This window comes from Halichoerus grypus, chromosome 3 (assembly GCF_964656455.1).
Source record: "Halichoerus grypus chromosome 3, mHalGry1.hap1.1, whole genome shotgun sequence".
NCBI classification, from domain to species: domain Eukaryota; kingdom Metazoa; phylum Chordata; class Mammalia; order Carnivora; family Phocidae; genus Halichoerus; species Halichoerus grypus.
The window spans coordinates 172,179,982-172,203,549 of record NC_135714.1 but is presented as its reverse complement, the minus strand read 5'-3'; the positions used below and the strand labels follow the sequence as shown (position 1 = coordinate 172,203,549).

Below are 23,568 nucleotides of genomic sequence, written 5' to 3'. Positions count from 1 at the left end.
TGTCAGAGGGGAGGGGGGGAGGGGGAGAGATGAGCAAAATAGATAAAAAAGATTAAGAGTACATATATCTTGATGAGCACTGAAAAATGTATAGAATTGTTGAATCGTTATAGTGTACACCTGAAACTAACATATCATTGTATGTTAATTATACTTGAGTAGACACAAACAAAAACCAAAAAGATATAAATTGGGACTACATCAAACTAAAATGTTTCTGCATAGCAAAGGAAAAAGAAATCAACAAAATGAAAAGGCAACCTATGGAATGGAAGAAAATATTTGCAGACCTTATATCCAATAAGGAATTATATAAAAAATAACTCCTATTTATATTGCTGGGTCATTTCCTAAACTCAGAACTCAATAGCAAAACACCAAATAACTCAATTAAAAAATAGGCAAAGAACTTGAATAGACATTTTTTTCCAAAGAATACATACAAATGGCCAACAGGTATATGAAAAGATGCTAAACATCACTAATCATCAGGGGAATGCAAATCAAACCCACCATAAGATATCACCTTACACCAGGTAAGATGCTATTATCATAAAGACGAGATAACAAATGTTGGTTAGGATGTGGAGGAAAGCTATTGGTGGGAATGTAAATTGGTACAGCCATTATGAAAAATAGTGTGGAAGTTCCTCAAAAAATTAAAAATAAAATTATCATATGAGCCAGCAAACCCACTTCTGGTTATATAAACAAAATAAATGAAATCACTATCTGTACCCCTATGTTAATAGCAGCATTATTCAAAATAGCCAAGTTTTGGAAGCAACATAAATGTCCATCAATAGATGAATGGATAAAGAAAATGTAGTGTATCTATACAGTGGAGTATTATTCAGTCGCAAAAAAGGAAATCCTTCCATTTGCAACAACATAGATGACCAGGGGTGCATTATGCTAAGTAAAATGAGAAAGACAAATATGTATGATATCACTTATATATGGTAACTTTGAAAAAAGTCAAACTATGGAAACAGAGAGTAGAACTGTATTTGCTAGCACTAGGGGAAGGGGGAAATGGGGAGATGTGGGCCAAAGGGTACAAACTTCCAGTTATAAGATGAATAAGTTCTGAGGGTCTAATATAACTATGGGAACTATAATTCATAATTATGTATTATATACTTGAAATTTATTATGAGAGTACATCTTAAGCATTCTCATAAAACATAACTATGTGAGTTGATGAATATATTAATTACTTTGATTATGGGAATTGTTTCATAATGTAAATATATCAAATTATCACATTGTACAATTTAAATATATTAGTACTTTATCAGTTTTACCTCAATAATGCTGGAGGCAGGAGGAAGGGCTATGGCATGTGTTTGTGTGTGCATGAAAATAGAGGAAAAATGTTCTCCATTTTTAATAATAAATAAATATTAGATAGTTTCAACAGAAATTTGGAATCTATAGTATAGAATCTAATACATGCTTCAGGTCAGGAGTTGCCCAGGAAGGAGTTGGATCTTATTACACTTATTTCCCTGTGCATGATACCCAAAAGTGCTAAAGAATTAACAGAAGACATGAACAGACATTTTCCCAAAGAAGACCTACAGATGGCAACAGACACATGAAAAGATGCTCACCATCACTGATGATCAGGGAAACAGAAATCAAAACTACAATGAGGTATCACCTCACACCTGTCAGAATGGCTAAAATCAACAACACAAGAAACAACAGGTGTTGGCAAGGATGTGCAGAAAAAGAAACCCTCTTTGCACTGTTGGTGGGAATGCAAACTGGTGCAGCCACCCTGGAAAACAGTATGGAGGTTCCTCAGAAAGTTAAAAATAGAACTACCCTATGATCCAGCAATTGCACTATTAAGTATTTCCCCCAAAGAATACAAAAACACTAATTCAAAGGGATATATGTACCCCAATGTTTATAGCAGCATTATCTACTGGAGTATCGCTTGGCCATTAAAAAAGGAATGAAGTCTTGCCATTTGCAAAGACATAGATGGAGCTAGAGAGTATTATGCTAAGCAAAATAAATCAGTCAGAGAAAGACAAACACCATATGATTTCATTCATATGTGGAATTTAAGAAACAAAACAAACAAACAAAGGGAAAAAAAGAGAGAGAGAGTGAGGCAAACCAAGAAAGAGACTCTTAACTATAGAGAATAAACTGATGATTATCAGAGGGAAGGTAAGTGGGGGTGTGGGTTAAATAGATGATAGAGATTAAGGAGTACACTTGTTGTGATGAGCACTGGGTGTTGTATGGAAGTGTTGAATCACTATATTATACATCTGAAACTAATATTACTAACTGGAATTTAAATAAAAACTTAAAAAAAAAAAAAAACACGCCAGAAGTTAGCATTAGTGGTTGGGAGTCCATGCTCAAAGGAAATACCTATAAACAGTGACAGTCTTTGTGACTTTCAGCTTAAGGCCAGGTATAATCGACATGGCATGTGGGTTCACAGGCCATTCATGAAAAGAAAAAAAAAAGAAAAGATACTCTAGGCCTGGGAAATTAAACATCTGACATGAAGAAATGGTGGGAGCTGTATAGATACACAAAAGAGAAGACTTTAGAAAAAGAATCCTCCAAATTCTGTCTCCCACATTTCTGGCTGACTCCTGAAACATTCATACATGGAGCATCCTCAACACTGAACCTAGCTAAAGACTAAAGATCTCAGCTGAGTCCAGAGCTGCTTTCCACTGTCTACAGTTGCCATTCTGAATTTAACTAAGAGCACTGCATGATAAAAGAAACAAAAAATCACCACTCATCAAAGAAAAACAATAGAATCCAGACTCCCTAATAGCATGTATAATGTCCATAATGTCAAAGAATATCTCTCAAGGCCATGAAAACTAAACTGAGATGTAAACAATGGCCCATAGAACTGATCTAGAATTTGTTTTTAGAAACAAAACTTTCTTCTGAAATGGAGGATTTAAATAGGAATTAGTGTCTTATAGCATATTTCTCAGAAATATCCTGGATGTAGTCCAAAATTACTTATCATATCAAGAGCCAGAAATAGCTCAACTAAAGTGAGAAAACATAATCAACAGACAGCAAAACCAAGATAGTCTATATATTACATTCTCTGAAGTAAAATCCTTCATAAATTATCATAAAAATGCTTCAAGTAATTATAAAATCTATAAAACAAATAAAAACATTAAGTCTCACCAAAGAAATTAATATAAGGAAACAGAAAATGACATTTATAGAACAGAAAATTACAGAAATCATAAATAAATAAATAATAAACAAATAAATAAAATCAGAGTAGGTGGACTTAGTAGCAAAATGGACATGTTAGAGATAGAATGAATTTAAGGACTAATTCATATAAATTATCTAATCTGAACAACAGAGAGAAAACAGCTTTTTATGAAATTAACAGAGATACAAGGAGCAGTGGAACAATGGCAAAAGATCAAATATCAATGCCATTAGTGTCCCAGAAGGGGAGAAAGGGGACAGAGCTGAAAAATATTTGAAGGAAAATGGCTAAAACATCCCCAATTTCTAACAAAATAAACCTAAAGTAATCATGGCAGACACATCATGATTAAATAGCTGGAGAAAATATTTAAATCTCTTGAAATCGGCCAAAGAAAATCAACACATTGGTTATAGAGGAGCAACGACTCATACAACAGAGAATTTCTCATCAGAAAGAACAATAAACAGAGGATATAGCACAATATTTTTCAAGTGCTGAAAGGAAAAAAAGTCAATTCACTATTTTATTTTTTTATTTTATTTTTAAAAGATTTTATTTATTTATTTGACAGAGAGAGACACAGCAAGAGAGGGAACAGAAGCAGGGGGAGTGAGAGAGGGAGAAGCAGGCTTCCCGCCGAGCAGGGAGCCCGATGGGGGGCTTGATCCCAGGACCATGGGATCCTGACCTGAGCCGAAGGCAGACGCTTAACAACTGAGCCACCCAGGTGCCCCTCAACTCACTATTTTAATCCAGCAAATATATCCCCTAAGAATGAAGATGAAATACATTCTGAAATGAAGGAAAATTAAGATACTATGTTGGCAGTAGCCCTGCTTTTAAAAAAAATGAGTAAAGAATTTTTTTGGGGATAAAAATAAAATGATAATAAAGGAAAACCTGTAACATCAGGGATGAACAAAGAGGAACTAAATGGGAAAATATAATAAAGTTTCTCTTCAATTGATAAATTTTTTTTCATGGTTAAAAATAAAATGCTAATTTTATGTGATATAGTTTTAAATGTATTTAAAAGTAAATTTTAGTAAGCTACATAATTACTTATTTTATATTTATATTATATGATTTGAGACCTAAAAGATGGTGTTAACATTTCCACGTTTTATTTGTAGTGGTAAAATGTCTATACACACACTTTTGTGTGTGTGTGCCCATGCGCACGTGTGTGTTTGCACTCTCACTACAGAAAACTGTAAAAAGCTTTTCCAAAGAAAATCTGGTGGTATCACAATTCCTGACTTCAAGCTCTATTACAAAGCAGTAATCATCAAAACAGTACAGTACTGGCACAAAAACAGACAGACTGATCAATGTAACAGAATAGAGAATCCAGAAATGGACCCTCAGCTCTATGGTCAAGTAGTCTTCAAAAAAGCAGGAAAGAATATCCAAAGGAAAAAAGACAGTCTCTTCAACAAATGATGTTGGGAAAATTGGACAGCCACATGCAGAAGAATGAAACTGGACTATTTGCTTACACCACACACAAAAATAAACTCAAAATGGATGAAAGACCTAAATGTGAGACAGGAATCCATCAAAATCCTAGAGGAGAACACAGGCAGCAACCTCTTGGACCTTGGCCACAGCAACTTCTTGCTAGACATGTCTCCAAAGGCAAGGGAAACAAATCAGATAAAAAGCTTTTGCACAACAAAGGAAACAGTTAACAAAACCAAAAGACAACCTACAGAATGGGAGAAGTTATTTGCAAATGTCTCATCAGATCAAGGGCTAGTATCCAAAATCTGTAAAAAAGTTTACAAACTTAATCCTTCTTTAAATGTTTGGTAGAATTCCCCTGGGAAGCCGTCCAGCTCTGGACTCTTATTTGTCTGGCTGGGGTTTATCAACTTTATTAATTCTTTCAAAGAAACAGTTCCTAATTTCATTGATCTGTTAATTTTTTTTATTTCTATATCATTGATTTCTGTTCTAATCCTTATTATTTCTCTTCTGCTGGATTTAGGCTTTATTTAGGCTGTTTTTTTTCCAGCTCCTCTAGGTGTAAGGTTAGTTTGTGTATTTGAGACTTTTATTGTTTCTTGAGGAAGGCCTGTATTGCTATATACTTCCCTCCTAGGATCACCTTTGCTGCATCCCAAAGGTTCTGAACAGTTGTGTTTTCATTTTGTTTCCATGAATTTTTTTTTTAAGATTTTATTTATTTATTTGACAGAGAGAGACACAGCAAGAGAGGGAACACAAGCAGGGGGAATGGGAGAGGGAGAAGCAGGCTTCCCACTGAGCAGGGAGCCTGATGTAGGGCTTGGTCCCAGGATCATGAGATCATGACCTGAGCCAAAGGCAGACACTTAATGACTGAGCCACCCAGGTGCCCCCCCATGAATTTTTTTAATTCTTCTTTAATTTTCTGGTCAACCCATTCATTCTTTGGTAGAATGCTCTTTAACCTCCATGTATTTGTGTTCCTTCCAAATTTTTTCTTGTGATTGAGTTCAAGTTTGAAAGCACTGTGGTTTGAAAATATGCAGGGAATAATTCCAATCTTTTGGTACCAGTTGAGACCTGATTTGTGACCCAGTATGTGATCTATTCTGGAGAATGTCCCACATTCACTCTAGAAGAATGTGTTATGTTGCTTTAGGATGAAATGCTCTGAATATATCTGTGAAGTCCATCTGGTCCAGTGTGTCATTCAAAGCCTGCTTCCTTGTTGATCTTCTGCTTAGATGATCTGTCCGTTGCTGTGGGTGTTAAAGTCCCCTACTATTTTTGTATTATTATTGTGTTTCTTTAATTTTGTTATTAATTCATTTATATATTTGGCTGTTCCCAAGTTAGGGACATAAATATTTACAATTGTTAGATCTTCTTGTTGGACAGACCCTTTTATTATGATATAGTGTCCTTCTTCATGTCTTATTACAGTCTTTGATTTAAAATCTAGTTTGTCTGATTTAAGGATTCCTACTCCAACTTTCTTTTGATGTCCATTAGCATAATAAATGGTTCTCCACCCCCTCACTTTCAATCTGGAGGTGACTTTGGGTCTAAAATGAGTCTCTTGTAGACAGCATAACAATGGGTCTTGTTTTTTGTTGTTGTTGCTGTTGTTGTTGTTTTTCTCGAATCTGATACCCTGTGTCTTTTGATTGGAGCATTTAGTCCATTTACATTCAGAGTAATTAGATGAAAGATTTGAATCCATGGTATTTAATACCATGGTATTACCTGTAAAGTCACTATTCCTGTAGATTGTCTCTGTTCCTTTCTGTTCTTTGTTACTTTTGGGCTCTTTCTTTGCTCAAAGGATCCCCTTAATTTATATTTCTTGCAGGGCTGGTTTAGTGTTCACAAATTCCTTTAGTTTTTGTTTGTCCTGGAAACGCTTTATCTCTCCTTCTATTTTGAATGACTGCCTTTCTTGGCTGCACATTTTTCCCATTTAGCATATTGAATATATCATGCCAGTCCTTTCTGGCCTGCAAGGTCCCTGAGGACAGGTCTGCTGCCAGCTGTATGTCTACCCTTGTAGGTTAAGGACTTCTTTTCCTGAGCTGCTCTCAGGATTTTCTCTTTATCTTTGAAATTTGTGAGTTTCACTATAATATGTCAAGGTATTGACCTATGTTTCATGATTTTGAGGGGGGGTTCTCTGTGTCTCCTGGACTTGAATGCCTGTTTCCTTCCCCAGATTAGGGAAGTTCTCAGCTATAATTTGTTCAAATAATCCTTCTTCCCCTTTCTTCCACTCTTCATCTTCTGTGACCCCTATAATATGGATATTATTTCATCTTATGGAATCATTGAGTTCTCTAAGTCTCCCTTTGTGATCTACTAGTTTTCTTTCTCTCTTCAGCTTCCTTATTTTCCAACACTTTATCTTCTATATCACTGATTCTCTCTTCTGTTTAATTTATCGTCATTTTTATGGCCTCCACATGGAACTGCATCTCAATAATAGCATTTTTAATTTCAGCCTGACTAGATTTTAGTTCCTTTATACAGTAAGGGATTCTCTACTGTCTTCTATGCTTTTTTCAAGGCCAGCTAGTAACTTTATAATCATTGTTTTAAGTTTTAGTTCAGACATCTTATAATCATTTTGATTAAATCCCTGGCAGTGAATTCTTCCTCCTGATCTTTCTCTTGGGGTGAATTTCTCTGTCTTGTCATTTTGTCCAAAAAAGAAAGGAAGAAAAAGTAAAATACCCAACAAAACAATAACAATAACAACAGCAACAACAACAACAACAACAACAAAAACTTCAGGAAATATTTCTGGTGTATGCTGTGTACACTCTGCTGTTGTCTTTTGGCTGCTGTTTCCCACTGGTCCATTCTCTACAGAGTTCCTCCTTGCTTAGAGTGGGGAGTGTTTGGACCTTTAACTAGGTGTACTTTGATTTGTTTGTCAAGATAAACCTGTAAAAACAAAGAAAGAAAGAAAAGAAAAGAAGAAGGAGGAGGAGGAGAAGAAGGAGAAAAGAAGAAGAAGGAAAAGCAGAAGAAGAAGAAGAAGAAGAAAAAGAAAAAGAAGAAGAAGAAAGAAGAAAAGAAGAAGAAGAAGAAGAAGAAGAAGAAGAAGAAGAAGAAGAAGAAGAAGAAGAAGAAGACGGCTGATCCAAGATAAGAGAAAGGGAAAAGGAACAAAAATGCAAACAGACAAACAAAAAATTATAAGCCTGATTCCAAAGAGAAAAAAAATAAGAAGGCTGATCTGAAAAATAAGAGAAAGAAACAAATGAACAAATAAACAAAAAATTATAAGCCTGATACCAAAAAAAAAAAGAAAGAGAAAAAAAGAAAGTGTGTGTGTGTGTGTGTGTGTGTGTGTATATCTAAAATAAAAGATAAAGATAAAAAATAAGAAATAAAAAATAAAATTTGAAAATTTAAAAAATTAAGAAAAGAGAAACATGTGTCTCCAGTGCTTTGGAGCATTCTTTAATCAGTATACTTGGTACATGTGGGGGCCTGTGTTGGTCTTCTGAGAGAGAGGGCTGCTGGGCTGATTCACAAGCTGACTTGCCCTTATAATGATGCTTCCTGCCAGGTGAGGGGTGGGGGGTGTTAGTGTTGGGGACTCCAACCCCCACTGGAGGTGCTGTGTTTGTCTCTGAAGTCCAACTGTGCTGGTGGGTGGAGGGGGGCAGGGAAGGGTTTGTAGAGGAGGAAGAATATGGCGTCACCCCACCCTCTTGTCCCTGGGAAGAGGAACACCTGACTACTGTTGTTCTGGATGCCCTCTCAGAAAAGTGGACAATCTGGGCGCCTGGGTGGCTCAGTCGTTAAGCATCTGCCTTTGGCTCAGGCCACGGTCCCACAGTGCTGGGATCAAGACCCACAACAATCTCTCTGCTCAGCAGGGAGTCTGCTTCTCCCTCACTCTCCCTCTGTTGTCTCTCTCTCTCTCGCTCTCAAATAAATAGAAATCTTAAAAAAAAAAAAAAAAAGTGAACAATCTCCTGTGTCTTGGGCTTTCGTTAGTTCCCTGCCATCAGCCTGTCTGTTCCCGCACTGTCAGCAACCCGGTACCACACATCTCCACTATTTTATCCCTGGCTGCTGGCTGGGATCCAAAACTCCCAAGTTTTAAAGAGCCTGGCAAGGTGTGGGCCTACTCCCCTCCCCTGGAGGGGAGCCTCCCAGCATGCCCAGTCCCGGAAAAGCAGTTGTACAGTGTGTGAGCAGAGGTTAGAGTTTATTGTAATGCTCAGCAAAAAGCTGGAACCAAGTTAATCAGCTGTCTGTGTCTGATTCAGTCCCCTACTCTGTTCTGTCTCAGAAAAACAGTCACACAGAGGCTTGACTCTACTGTGGCAGACAACAAAAAGCGGCAGCCAGGTTATCTGCAGTCTGCCAGTGTCTCTGCTCTCTGCTCAGTTCTGCTGCAGAAAAGCAGCATCTCTGCACATACACAGGGGTTTAAGCCTATTGTGGCTTACAGCAAAAAGTTGTTGAGGTTTCCTGCCCTCTGTGCACACCTCTGACCCTGCTGTTGAGGGCTGCTCAATGGCTCCCAGCTGGCCTTTTGTCCTTGGAGAGGCAAAATACCCTCCTCTAAATGTACTCTGGGAAGGGGAGGGATCTCTCTCAGTGTGACCCAGGGGATCTCCTCACCACAGATGATTGTGCAATACCTACCAGCTGCACTCTTTCCCAGTCCCTCTCTCTCTCCCAGACTTTGCTCTGTGAAAAGGGTTCCCTCCCTTTTGGGGCACTACAGCTTCCCTGTCCCCTAATTCACAATCCAAACCTCACATCTGACACATTCTCTCCCTCCAACTGTGCAGATTGTTTTCTTAATCCTCAGATCATATTCCTAGTTGTTCAAAATAGTTGGATGTTGATCTAGCTGTGTTTGAAGGACGAGGCAAGCTCAGGGTCCCCCTACTACTCCACAATCTTAATTCACCTGCATCTATGTTCAGGGATATTGGCCTGTAGTTTTATTTTCTTGTGGTATCTTTTTTTTTCTGGCTTTGATATTTGGGTGATGCTGGTCCCTTAAAAAACAGTTGGAAGTGTTCTCTCTTCAGTTTTTTGGAAAAGTTTCAGAAGGATTGATGTTAATTTTTCTTTGAATTTTTGGTAGAAATTGCCAGTAAAGCCTGGGCTTTTCTTTGTTGGGAGGTTTTTGACCATTAATTTAACCTCTATTTGTTATTGATTTGTTCAAGCTTTCTATTTTTCTTGATTCAGTTTTAGTAGGTTGTATTTTTCCAGGAATGTATCCATTTCTCCGGGTTATCTAATTTGTTGGCATATAATTATTAATAGTCCTTTGTTACCTTTTTATTTACCCATTGTAATGTCTCCTCTTTCATTTCTAATTTTATTTATCTGAGTCTTCCCTCTATATTTTTCTTAATTGTTTTAAGTAAGAGTTTGTCAGTTTTATTTATCTTTTCAAAAAACCAGCTTTTACTTTTGCCAGTTTTTTCTATTGTTTTTCTATTCTCTATTTCTTCTTTACACAAACTCTTCAAAACATCCAGAAATAGAGAAAACATAGCTCATTTTATGAACTCATTATTACCTTGATAGAAAATCCAGAAATAGTCATTATCAGAAAAGATAACTATAGTTTGATATACCCAATCATCACAAATGCAAAATTTCTTAACAAAAGTTTACCAACTTGGGGCTCCTGGGTGGCTTACTTGTTAAGCATCTGCCTTCAGCTCAGGTCATGATCCTGGAGTCCCAGGATCAAGTCCCACATCGGGCTCCCTGCTCAGCAGGAAGCCTGCTTCTCCCTCTCCCACTCCCCTGCTTGTGTTTCCTTGTGCACTGTCTCTCTCTTTCTGTCATATAAATAAATAACATCTAAAAACAAAAAACAAAAACAAAAAAAAAGTTTACCAATTTGAATCCAACAATATATAAAAAAAGACAATACATCAAGACAAGGTGGGATTTATTCTAGGAATGCAAAACTGGTTCACCAGTTGAAAATCCAACAATAATACAGTCACTCAACAAACTCAAGAAAAAAGCCAAATGAGTTTTCAATAAGCGAAGAGAATAGATGCATTTGACAAAAACCAATATCCATTTCTGGTAAAAACAAAGAAAGAAAAAACTATCAGCTAAATGATAATCAAAGGGAGTGTCCTTATACTCAAAGGGCCTCTATAAAAAACCTACAGCTAATGTTATACAAAATCATGAAAGATGGAATGCATTCCCTCTAAGATTACAAATAAGCAAGGGTTGAGAATCTCACAATTTCTATTGAATATTTTACTAAGGATCTAGTTGATGGAATAAGTCAAGGAAAAAATGAAAAGCATTCATATTAGAATGGAATAAATAAAATTGTCTCTACTCTCAGGTGAACTATCATCTATCAATCATCTAATCTTTCTAAACTACCTATCTATCTAAAGAATTCCAAAGTCTATCAAACAATTCATATAACTAACTGTGTGTCCTAACTTACAGAGTATAGTGAACACAAAAAGCATAGTCAAGAGATGGGTGAGTTTGATGAACAAAATAAATATATTCAAATACATCCATGTATATAAGTCTATGAATTTCTTTCTTTTCAAGACAGAACTTCATTGCAAATAGACCATCATTGCTCATGTTTTAGTCAATTGATAAAACTATTAAAACCACTCTCAAATGTTTGAGCTGGCACACTAAATTAAAAAACTCAAGTATATTTACCTAGATTAATAAATTTACTATTAAATAAAGATTATTCTGTTCTTGTTTGTCCAGAACCCTTAGTTTTTATTCCCTCACTTGCTTCCCAGGAAAATGTTAACATAAATTAGCAAGATCTTATAAGTTGCTTTGGTTTATAAATTATCATTTTCCAGGATTAAAGTAGGGCAGTGTAAACTATGGTCCAAAGACTCAATCTGGTGTATGACCAGTACAGTCTGCAAATAAAGATGGTTTTGTATTTTTAAATAGTTGAAAAAAACAAAAAAATTAATATTTTGTGACAAATGAAATTTTATGAGATTTAAATTTCAGTTATTCATGAATAAAATTTTATTGGAACATCAGCATGCTCATAAATTTATATTCTTTCTATATTGGCTTTTGCTTTACAATGGCAGAGTTGAGTACCTGTGACATAGTTTACATGGTCTATAAAGCCTAAAACATTTACTACATGTTTCTTTATAAAGTTTTCTAATACTTAAGATAGAGCTTAAAGTGAATAGGTGTCATCATAAGGCGTCCAATTCAAATGAAGTTATTACAGGATCTTTAAACAAGAGAAGTGAGAGGCAACTCTGATATTAGAAAAGCAGAATGTTGCTACCAACACCAGAACAGGATGAATGAATAAAAAGGTATTATTAGATTCCATAAACAAGTGCTATTCAGCAGGAGCTACGGGACAGAAGGGGGAGCAGTTTCACAGGAACAGGAAGCAATAGTTCTGAGACATTGTTCTAAGCAGGGTCAGTATGTAGAGATACTAAGGTATTTCACTGCCCCCATTCAATCATCCATATTTGCTGAATATACAAAAGCATGAAAGCAAAGAAGCCCAGGGAATATATATATATAGTTCCCTGTGCAATAGACCAGAGCAGAGGATTAGTGTAAAATGGATCTGAGAACACTTACGTGAGTGACTGCTCCAAAGTATAAATATAAAGAAATATTAGAAGATGTAGAAATAAAAGAAAAATTAAGTAAGATAAAATAAATTAGATGATGAATCAAAATGCTTTAATTAACAAAGTTCCAGAGAGAAAAGGGGAACAAATGATCAAATGTAATATAGTAAAATTTCTCAGATCAGAAGTAAATAGTATCCCAATTGAAAGGGCTTCAATATAACCAGCATATTAGATATGAAAAACACCATATAAGGATAAAAAGATCTTAAATGTTTCCATAGAGAAAACAAGCAAAACACACACAAATGAATGAGAATAAGAATAGCATTAAATTTCTAAAGAAATGGTAAAAAACAAAAGACCTTTAAAATTCCAAGGTACAATTATTTTAAAAGTAAAATTAACCAAACAATCTTTGAAATAATTAAATATATTTTCAATCATGTCACTCTCAAACAATTTAATACACGTCAATTTTTTTTAGTAAATTATAGGGACATATAGCTTATCAAAATGAGTAAGCAAGTTATGAAAAAAGAATACATATGTTCCAAAGAAGACACAATAGAAAATTTGTAAACAACACCTATGCAAAAAGTCTAACAGAGATTGGGGGGAATAATGATATGTCCCTAGTGTTAAAAAGAGGACGTTTTGAAACATTTAGAGAAGTAGAGGCAATTTTTAATTTTATTAGAGAATTTGGGCAAAAGCAATATGATACAATTACAAATTTTGGAAGAAGCAAAAGTTATGCAATGAAGGCAATTTAATTTTAGTTCATTTTTTGGTCCATATAAGAGAATAAAACACAATTCTAATAAGTTATATAATTACAGAGGAAGAATGGAAGAAGTGGCATGTAAATATGATGAGCTATTAGGGTCTTAAATTCTGACTTCAATGATAGGAAGTCAATAGATGTCTAAATTTGAAGACTCAAGAAATTTCATGGGAATATTATTTAGAAATATGGAGTAAAAAATGAATAAACTATTCCTACACATATAAACAGGATAATTTTCACAGACATAATTTTGAGCAAATAAATGACAGACACAAGAATACACACTGCATTATTTCATTTACATAAAGTTCAAAAAGAGGCCAAACTAACCATTGGTGGTAAGTGTCAGGAAAGTGGTTTTCTTTGGTATAGATAGTAAGTGGAATGAGGTATATGATTCATAGTGGTCTTCTGAAATGCTGAAATATTCTATTTTTTGATCTCCGTGATGTTTATGTCTATATATTGACTTAGTGAAAATTAAATGTCCTATATATTTATGATTTTTCCAAAGTTCTCTATATATGATATACTCCAATAAAATTTTATTTATAGTAAATGAAAGTGAAAGTATAAGCCAGGAGGAAAAGTTTTAAGAAAATGAAAAAAATAATTCAGGGACTGTAGTTTATGCAAGGGGCTGATTCAGTTTTTCAGTATTAGTCCTGTAAAACCACTTGTATTTATAATAAGTGAATGTGTATTACTTGATAACATAAAAGTTTTAAAAGCGGAGCTATATGATTCAACATATATGCATCTTTTTAAAAGCTGTTCAAAATAGTACGAAAATGATGCATAAAATAAGAACAATGCAGAACAATAATATTTAGTTAATGGATACATACATTTGTAACAATTGCATAAAGTACACAAAATGGAAGCACAAATTCATGATTTTTGCTATTTCTTGAATTTAAAGTAGACATACAGGAGGCTTTAACTTTGCTCTATGGTTTTACATCCTTAGAAAATCCGATATAAATGTTAGTCATTTTGCCTACTTGGTGAATAAGTGTATTAATGTATGCTACACTTTTGATTTATGTTATAATTTATAATTAAATAAACTTTCTGAGATTAAAATAATTTTGTCCCAACAAAATAATAAATCACATATAGAGGAAAATGTCAAGTTAATATGAACTACTTTTATTATACACTATTTAGCTATATAAGATAATATAAAATACAATATAAAGTTTAGAAAAAATAGTAAAGAAGGTTAAAAATTACATACCATAGCAATATCTGCATCATAGCTTTTATTGCATATTGTGCCGGGAAATGTTGCTCCCAAATATCTAGGATGTTTCCTGTAACTACATCATTATAGTATAGCCTATTTTATTCCCATACTTATTCAGAACAATTTATTAGCTTATTTATAAAATTAAATCTCTCATAAAATTTAAAATGATTTTTCAAACAAACCAATTTTTGATCTGGGTATTATCTAATATATTATACAAAATGCTCAAATCATTGAAAACTATAATTCACTTTATTTTTTTAATTAAATATTTATTTATTTATTTGGGGGGGAAGGAGCAGAGGGAGAGGGAGAGGAAGAGAATCTCAAGCATTCTCCTCTCTGAGTGCATAACCAGGGCTCCATCTCATGACCCTGAGATCATGACCCAAGCCAAACCAGAGTTGGACACTTAACCAACTGAGCCACCCAGGCGCCCATACAATTCACTTTAAATCCAATTTCCTCTCTTCACCTAACTCTTAGACTTGATAAAATTTTACTATCTTGAATTCTCCTCAGTTTCCCTTGTACTGCATGCACTCTTTTGGTTACTAAAAGTTAAAACAAAAGGGGTTTTTAACTGTGGAATAAGAAGTCTTGCCTGTCTGAAATGTAAGCATTTTCTTAATTAATTATTACCAAAAATATCCTTTTTAGTCAAAGAGTAGACACGAAATGTATTAACATATTATAGGTAATATTAACTGAATAGTGCCAATTTTTACATTATTAAGAAGCTAAAGCTTATATGTGTTCTGTAGTATAGTTAACATCATAAAAGTTTATGAAAGGCAAGTCTTTTACATAAATTATATTCCAAAATATATTTTTATATAACTTATTTATGTTGTTTTTGTTTTTATCATATTTTCAACTACACTACTGCATCCATGGCAACAGCTATGTTCATTTAAAATTTTCAGAGGGGCCTACAGAAAGTTGAAGAACACAGTAAATGCATTAAATTATCAAATTAATGAACTTATTTAATATTTCTTTTTTAATGTAGAACATTGTGCTTACATAAGTAAGAATGCTATGTCATGGGGCCGTAGGATAAGATAGTCCCGTTTCCATGTGAAAAATCTTTGTAATAAATCATCAGCATCCCCGTTGGTAGACATTTTGTTTTTATCTGACCACAATTCCAGGGAGGACAGCATCACAGTCAATTTGAACTGAGTAAACATCTAAAATAAAATTTATGGCATACTTGTTCAAATAACATTAGTCATTACTTCAAGACTACATAAAAATAAAGAATAAGTTCAATTTATTATTTTAGATATTAATAATCGAAGATTTTTAAGTCATTAATTTGTAATGATAGATTAGAAATCAGTTTCAATGATTTTTCATAAAACTATAAATGTAAAAAACTTAAAACTTACAGTGTTGACAAGGCCAATAATTTGGATAATTTTCTGTGTTACAGCCATCATTTCTGATCCCATATAATCATACTGAAAAACAATTTTTAAGTGATTTTTTAAAAAATGTGAGTGATAGCAATTTTTTATGGTGCGTATATCTTGCTCATACCAGCCAGGTAAACCATAGGATTTGTCAAACAATATAAAGCATATTAATACAAAGATGATAACATTTATAATAAAAGAAACAACAAAAATCATAGTTAGGTTTTCGATATAGATTCTCAATTGTTCATATTTTAAAGACACTCTCAAACAGAAAATATTGAAATCAAGAGGTCCTAAAATAACTTCACAGATTCCTCCTTAGTATAATGAGATTTCTTCAATTAGACACAGAGAAAATAACAGTCATTTTCTATGACACAGAGGGAATCACAAAACCTCCTGTCACATGGTTGGTTAAAAAAAAATCAAATAAATATTTAAAAATCAAAATGCTCAAATATTTCTACTGAAGAAAAACCAGAAATCACAATTATAAAAAATTAAAATAATAAAAATAAAAAATTTAACAGAATTAAAAATTTATGTGGCATAAGGATTTTTTTCTGTTTTTCTCTTTTTTTTTTTTTAATTTTATTATGTTATGTTAGTCACCATACAATACATCATTAGTTTTTGATGTGGTGATCCACAATCCATTGTTTTCGTATAACACCCAGTGTTCCATGCAGTACGTGCCCTCCTTAATACCCATCACCAGGCTAACCAGGCCCCCCTCCCCCCTCCCCTCTAAAACCCTCTTTGTTTCTCAGAGTCCATAGTCTCTCATGGTTCATCTCTCCCTCTGATTTCCCCCCCTTCATTTTTCCCTTCCTTCTCCTGATGTCCTCCATGCTATTCCTTATGTTCCACAAATAAGTGAAACCATATGATAATTGACTTTCTCTGCTTCACTTATTTCACTTAGCATAATCTCCTCTAGTCCCATCCATGTTGATGTAAAAGTTGGTTATTCATCCTTTCTGATGGCTGAGTAATATTCCATTGTATATATGGACCACATCTTCTTTATCTATTCATCTGTTGAAGGGCATCTCGGCTCTTTCCACAGTTTGGCTATTGCGGACATTGCTGCTATGAACATTGGGGTGCATATGGCCCTTCTTTTCACTACATCTGTGTCTTTGGGGTAAATACCCAGGAGTGCAATTGCTGGGTCATAGGGTAGCTCTATTTTTAAATTTTTGAGGCACCTCCACACTGTTTTCCAAAGTGGCTGTACCAACTTGCATTCCCACCAACAGTGTAAGAGGGTTCCCCTTTCTCCGCATCCTCTCCAACATTTGTTGTTTCTTTCCCTGTCCATTTTTGCCATTCTAACTGGTTTAAGGTGGTATCTCAATGTGGTTTTGATTTGAATTTCCCTGATGGCTAATGATGATGAACATTTTTTCATGTGTATGCTAGCCATTTGTATGTCTTCTTCAGAGAAGTATCTTTTCATATCTTCTGCCCATTTTTTGACTTGATTATTTGTTTTTTGGGTGTTGAGTTTGAGAAGTTCTTTATAAATCTTGGATACCAGCCCTTTATCTGTAGTGTCATTTGCAAATATCTTCTCCCATTCTGTGGGTTGCCTCTTTGTTTTGTTACTGTTTCCTTTGCATAAGGATTTGAAAAGTTTTGATAAATAAGATGAAATTATGTAAAGGCAAGGAGAAAAGAAATAAGTTGTCCTTTGAAACTGGTAAATTCTTGAGAGGACATAAATTCTTTTTTCTTAAGATTTTATTCATTTATTTGTCAGAGAAAGTGAGAGAGAGAGAGAGAGAGCACAAGTAGGAGGAGCTGCAGGAGAGGGAAGCAGGCTCCCCACTGAGCAAGGAGCTGGATGCAGGACTCGATCCCAGGATCCTGGAATCATGACCTGAGCCATTGGCAGATGCTTAACTGACTGAGCCACCCAGGTGAGAGGACATAAATTCTTACTTATTTGGGAACTTAACACATGTTCTTTGGAGTCATATTTTGGAAAATGCTTAATACTTCTGCAAAAGTTGCTATTTTTTTAATAAAAAAATTGGAATCCTACCAAATCTTAGAAATCTGTATAGCTTGTTTACTAAAAATTATGATAGTTATTGAAATGGATTACTTGTTACAATTGTTGATAATAAAAGTAATGGAAAATTAATTATATATTTCCATTGGATGAATTAGAAGTTAAATATATTCTAATCAAAATGTTTTCCTTATGATAGAAGAAACAGTGCATTAGACGGGTGTTATATATATGAAATATATGCCCATAAAACACACAAATAGAAAAATCCTTATTTATGACAATCTGAGAATACTTAAGATCATCAGAGTAGGAGTATAATTTCATATACTAAATGTCATGACACTTTGGAAGATATCACTAGCTCCAAAGGTTTATTTCACAAGGTAAAAATTCTCAATATATAAGGAAGACATAGCAATGCTTAATTTGTAGGAAATAATACACATTGCCAAAATATGGAAAACAAAATGGACACAATTAAAAGGAGAATTTAAGAAACCCACAATAATAGTTCCAGATATTAAGATAACTCTTTTAGTAACTGATAAGACGAGAGGGCAAAATGAAATAAATATAGAAGGTCTGAACAATGCAGTTAAAACATTTGACTAATATACAGAAAGCACTGCATCTAACAAGGGCAGAACGTAATAAATCCTTTCCAAATGCATGTGGACCATTTACAAAATTGACCATATACTGGGTCATAATGGAAGTCTTAACAGATTTCCAAGATTTTACATCATTCAGATTATGTTCTTTCACCAATATGGAATAAAACTAGATAAGAGCAACTAAAATATAACTTGAAAATTCCCAAATATTTTGAATCTAACCAATACAATTCTAAATTACCCAAGGGTCACAAACACGCACACACACACACACACACACACACACACACAAATTAGAAAATGATTTAGAAAAACTGAAATGTTGATAAAAATCAGACTTATCAAAACTTGTGTTGCTAGAAACAAACAAAAACCCTTGTATTATACAGTTACTCATTCACTAGAGATAAATTTTTAACGTGTATATATTAGAAAATTAAAAAATGCATAAAATCAGTGATCTTATCTAAATGAAAGAAACTGAAAGGGAGGAAGTAAAGAAAATATAAGAAAGCAATAAATTGGGAGATAAACATAAAAATCAAGGAATAAAAAATAAAGGTTCTTTGAAAAAGATGAATATAATTGATACAACCCTAATAAGTACTATCAAGAAAATGAGAGATGATATAAATTAGCAATATCAGGCATATAAAAGAGAGGCCAAAATATACACCCTACAAGATAATAAAAGGATAATAATGGACTATTAAAATGTTTATCCCAATAATTATTTTATTTTTTTATCTTTTGTAGGTTTCAAGTTTTTGTTTAAATTCTAGTTGGTTAACATACACTGTAATATTGGTTTCAGGAGTAGGTTAGTGATTCATCACTTACATATAACAGCCAGTGCTCATCACAATAAGTTCCCTCCTTAATACCCAACACCCAACTAGCCCATCCCCCCCATCAACCTTCACTTTGTTCTCTATAGTCTCTCACAGTTTTCCACCAACGGTGTAAGAGGGTTCCCCTTCTCCACTTCCTCAGCAACATCTGTTGCTTCCTGTGTTGTTAATTTTAGCCATTCCGAAAGGTGTGAGATGATATCTCATCATGGTTTTGATTTGTATTTCCCTGGTGATGAGTGATGTTGAGCATCTTTTCATGTGTTTGTTAGCCATCTGTATATCTTCTTTGGGAAAATGTCTATTTGTGTCTTCTGACCATTTCTTAACTGGATTATTTGGTTTTTGGTTGTTGAGTTTAATAAATTCTTTATACATTTTGGATACTAACCTTTTATCAGATATGTCATTTGCAAATATCATCTCCCATTCCATAGGTTGCCTTTTAGTTTTGTTTAATGTTTCCTTCACTGCACAGAAGTTTTTTTATATTGATGAAGTCCAAATAGTTAATTTTTGCTTTTGTTTTTCTTGCCTCCAGAGATGTGTCCAGTAAAAAGTTGCTACAGCCAATGTCAGAGAGGTTGCCGCCTGTGTTCTCCTTTAGGATTTTGATAGTTTGCTGTCTCACATTTAAGTCTTCCACAAATTTTGAATTTATTTTTGTGGACGGTGTAGAAAGTGGTCCAGTCTCATTCTGTTGCATGTTGCTATCCAGTTTGCCCAACACCATTTGTTGAAGAGACTGTCTTTTTTTTTTTTTTGATAGAATATTCTTTCCTGATTTGTTGAAGATTATTTGACCATAGCATTGAGGGTCCATTTCTGGGTTTTCTATTCTGTTCCATTCATCTATGTGTCTGTTTCTGTACCAGTACCATTCTGTCTTGATGACTAGAGCTTTGTTAATATACTTTGAAATCCAGAATTGTGATGCCTGCAGCTCTGCTTTTCTTTTTCAAGATTGATTTGGTTATTCAGGGTCTTTTGTGGTTCCATACAAATTTTAGCATTATTTGATCTAGCTCTGTGAAAAGTGCTGGTGATATTTTGATAGGGATTGTATTAAATGTATAGATCACTTTGGGTGGTATAGAAGTTTTAACTATTTGTTCTTCCAATCCATGAGCATGGAATATTTTCCCATTCCTCTTCAATTTCTTTCATAAATGTTCTATAGTCTCTCTATAGTTACATTTATTTCTAGCTATCTTATGGGTTTTGGTGCAATTCTAAATGCGATCAATTCCTTGATTTCTCTTTCTGTTGCTTCATTATTAGCATATAGAAATACAATATATTTCTCTTTGTTAATTTTGTAGCCTGTGACTTTACTGAATTAGTGTATCAGTTCCAACAAATTTTTGGTGGAGTCTTTTGGGTTTTCTACATACAGTATCATGTCATTTGCAAATAGCAAAAGTTTGATTTCTTCCTTGCTGATTTGGATGCCTTTCCTTGCTGATTTGGATGCATTTTGTTGTCTGGTTGCTGAGGTGAGGACTTCCGGTACTATGTTTAAAAACAATGGTGGTGGTGGACATCCCTGTCTTGGTCCTGACCACAGAGGAAAAGCTCTCAGTTTTTCCCCCTTGAGGATGGCATTAGCTGTGAGTCTTTCATATGTGCCTTTTATGATATTGAGGTGTGTTCCCTCTATCCCTACACTGCATAGAGTTTTTATCAAAAAAGGATGTTGTATTTTGTGAAATGCTTTTTCTGCATCTATTGAGAGAATCATATGGTTCTTTTCCTTTCTTTTATTAATGTGGTGTATCACATTGTTTTCTGGGTGTTGAACCGCGCTTGCAGCCCAGGAATAAATCCCATTCAGTCATGGTGAATAATCCTTTTAATGTACTGTTCGATCCTATTAGCTAGTATCTTGGGGAGAATTTTGGCATTTATGTTCATCAGGGATATTGGTCTGTAATTCTCCCTTTTGTTGCAGGTCTTTGTCTGGTTTTGGGATCAAGGAAATGCTGGCTTCATAGGATGAGTTTGGAAGTTTTCCTTCCATTTCCATTTTTTGAAATAACTTCCAAAGAATAGGTATTAATGCTTCTTTAAATGTTTGGTAGAGTTCTGCTGGGAGGTCATCTGGCCCTGGATTCTCTTGGGAGCTTTATGATTACTGCTTCAAATTCTTTGCTGTTTATGGGTCTGTTCAAATTTTCTATTTCATCCTGTTTCAATTTTGGTAGTTTATATATTTATAGTAACTTATCTATTTCTTCCCAACTTGCAATTTTTGGCAAATTTTTCATAATATTCTCTTATGATTGTTTGTATTTCTGCGGTGTTGGTTGTGATCTCTCCTCTTTCATTCATAATTTTATTTATTTGGGTCCTTTCTCTTTTTGATAAGTCTGGCTAGGGGTTTATCAATCTTATTAATTATTTCAAAGAACCAGCTCCTAGATTCACTGATCTATTCTGGATTTTGTTTGTTTGTTTGTTTGTATATCATTGATTTCTGCTCTAATATTTATTATTACCCTTCTTTTGCTGACTTAGGCTTTATTTGCTATTATTTTTCATGCTCCTTTAGGTGTAGTTTAGGTTGTATATTTGAGACTTTTCTTGTTTTTTGAGAAAGGCCTGTATTGCTGTATTCTTCCCTTTTTTGACTGCTTTTTCTGCATCCCAAAAGTTTCAGACTGTTGTGTTTTCATTTTCATTTGCTTCCATGTATTTCTTCATTTCTTCTTTAATTTCCTGGTTAACCCATTCATTCTTCAGTAGGATGTTCTTTAACCTCATTGTATTTGTGGTCTTTCCAATTTTTTTCTGTGGTTGACTTCTTTTTTTTTTTTTTTTAAAGATTTTATTTATTTATTTGACAGAAAGAGAGATAGCGAGAGCAGGAACACAAGCAGGGGGAATGGGAGAGGGAGAAGCAGGCTTCTTGCCGAGCAGGGAGCCCGATGTGGGACTCGATCCCAGCACCCTGGGATCATGACCTGAGCCGAAGGCAGACGCTTAACGACTGAGCCACCCAGGCGCCCCTGTGGTTGACTTCTAATGTCATAGCACTGTGGCCTGAAAATATGCATGGTATGATCTCAGTTTTTTGTACTACTTGAAACCTGATTTGTGACTCAGTATGTGATCTATTCTGGAGACTCTTCCATGTGCCCTCGAGAAGAATGTGTATTCTGTTGTTTTAGGATGAAACGTTCTGAAGATATCTGTTAAGTCCATCTGGTTCAGTCTGTTATTCAAAGCCATTGTTTCCTTTTTATTTTCTGGCTAGATGATCTGCCCATTGCTGTAAGTGAGGTGTTAAAGTCCCCTACTATTATTGTATTATTATTGATGAGTTTCTTTGTGTTTGTTATTAATTGATTTATATATTTTGGTGTTCCCAAGTTGGGGGCATAAATATTTACAATTGTTAGATGTTCTTGTTGGTTAGACCCTTTTAGTATGATTTAGGGCCTGCACTGTGGGCACTTTGCTCATCATTCAAGTTCATCCTTGCTGATGGGCTGGGGATAAAATTGGCATCAGCCCACTCTCTTGTCCACAGAGAGGGGAGTCTGCACCTGCCACTCTTCAGGAAACCCTCCCAGAAGAGTGAAAAATCTCCCCTCATGTGTCCCAGGGGTCCCTCAGATCCCTCCCTTCATCTGTCTTTGTCCAAGCCTTCTGCCCACGCAGTTGCACAGTGCTCCTGTCTTTTATCTCAGGCATCGCAGCTGGGATTCAAAACTTCAAATTTTAGGAACATGATGCAGTGCAGACCCACACTGATCCTCTGGGGGAGGGTCTTGCCACACTGTGCCTGGGGCTGGTTTGTCCCAGATGGGCAGTTGAATGAAAATGCAGAGGCTTGAGATTTATGGTGAAGTGCAGCAAAAAGCCAGTGTCCAGGTTAACTGCCCTCAACAGGTGCCTCTGTCCCTATGCTAATGAACAGGGTATCTCAATGGTGCCCACCATCTCTTTTGTCCTGTGAGAGGCAGTGTCACCTCTCCCAAATGCACTCCAAGAAGGGGAACTGTTTCTCCCAGTGCAATTCAGAGGATCCTCAGACAAAACTGTCAGCTCCTGGGCCTCTGACCTCCTTCTCCACAGGAGCACTGTTATGCCTGCCAGGCTCTATCCTGGTGATGGCATGAACTTCAAAAACTTCAGACTTTGAGCTCTACTGACTATAAACACTTTCAACAATCATCCCCTCTCATTTTTCCAGTCAGTGGTTATAGGGAAATGTTTTTCTTGTGCAATCCCTATGCACACTGCTTTCTCTTCTTTTTCTGTGATCAGAGCTCTTTCTCCTCTGTAGTGCTCAATTCT

General features: G+C 34.9%; 1 protein-coding gene across 1 annotated transcript in view; it reads right to left on the bottom strand.

Moving 5' to 3' along the window:
• LOC118554951 (disintegrin and metalloproteinase domain-containing protein 18-like) overlaps positions 1 to 23,568 on the bottom strand; it is a 181,030-nt gene that overhangs the window by 104,199 nt on the left and 53,263 nt on the right. The window contains exons 8-10 of the mRNA XM_078068256.1: positions 15,749 to 15,820; positions 15,381 to 15,547; positions 14,343 to 14,424 (exon numbers count right to left, since the gene is read on the bottom strand). Coding sequence (XP_077924382.1) covers positions 14,343 to 14,424; positions 15,381 to 15,547; positions 15,749 to 15,820 — 321 coding nt within the window. The remainder of the gene's footprint in view (positions 1 to 14,342; positions 14,425 to 15,380; positions 15,548 to 15,748; positions 15,821 to 23,568) is intronic.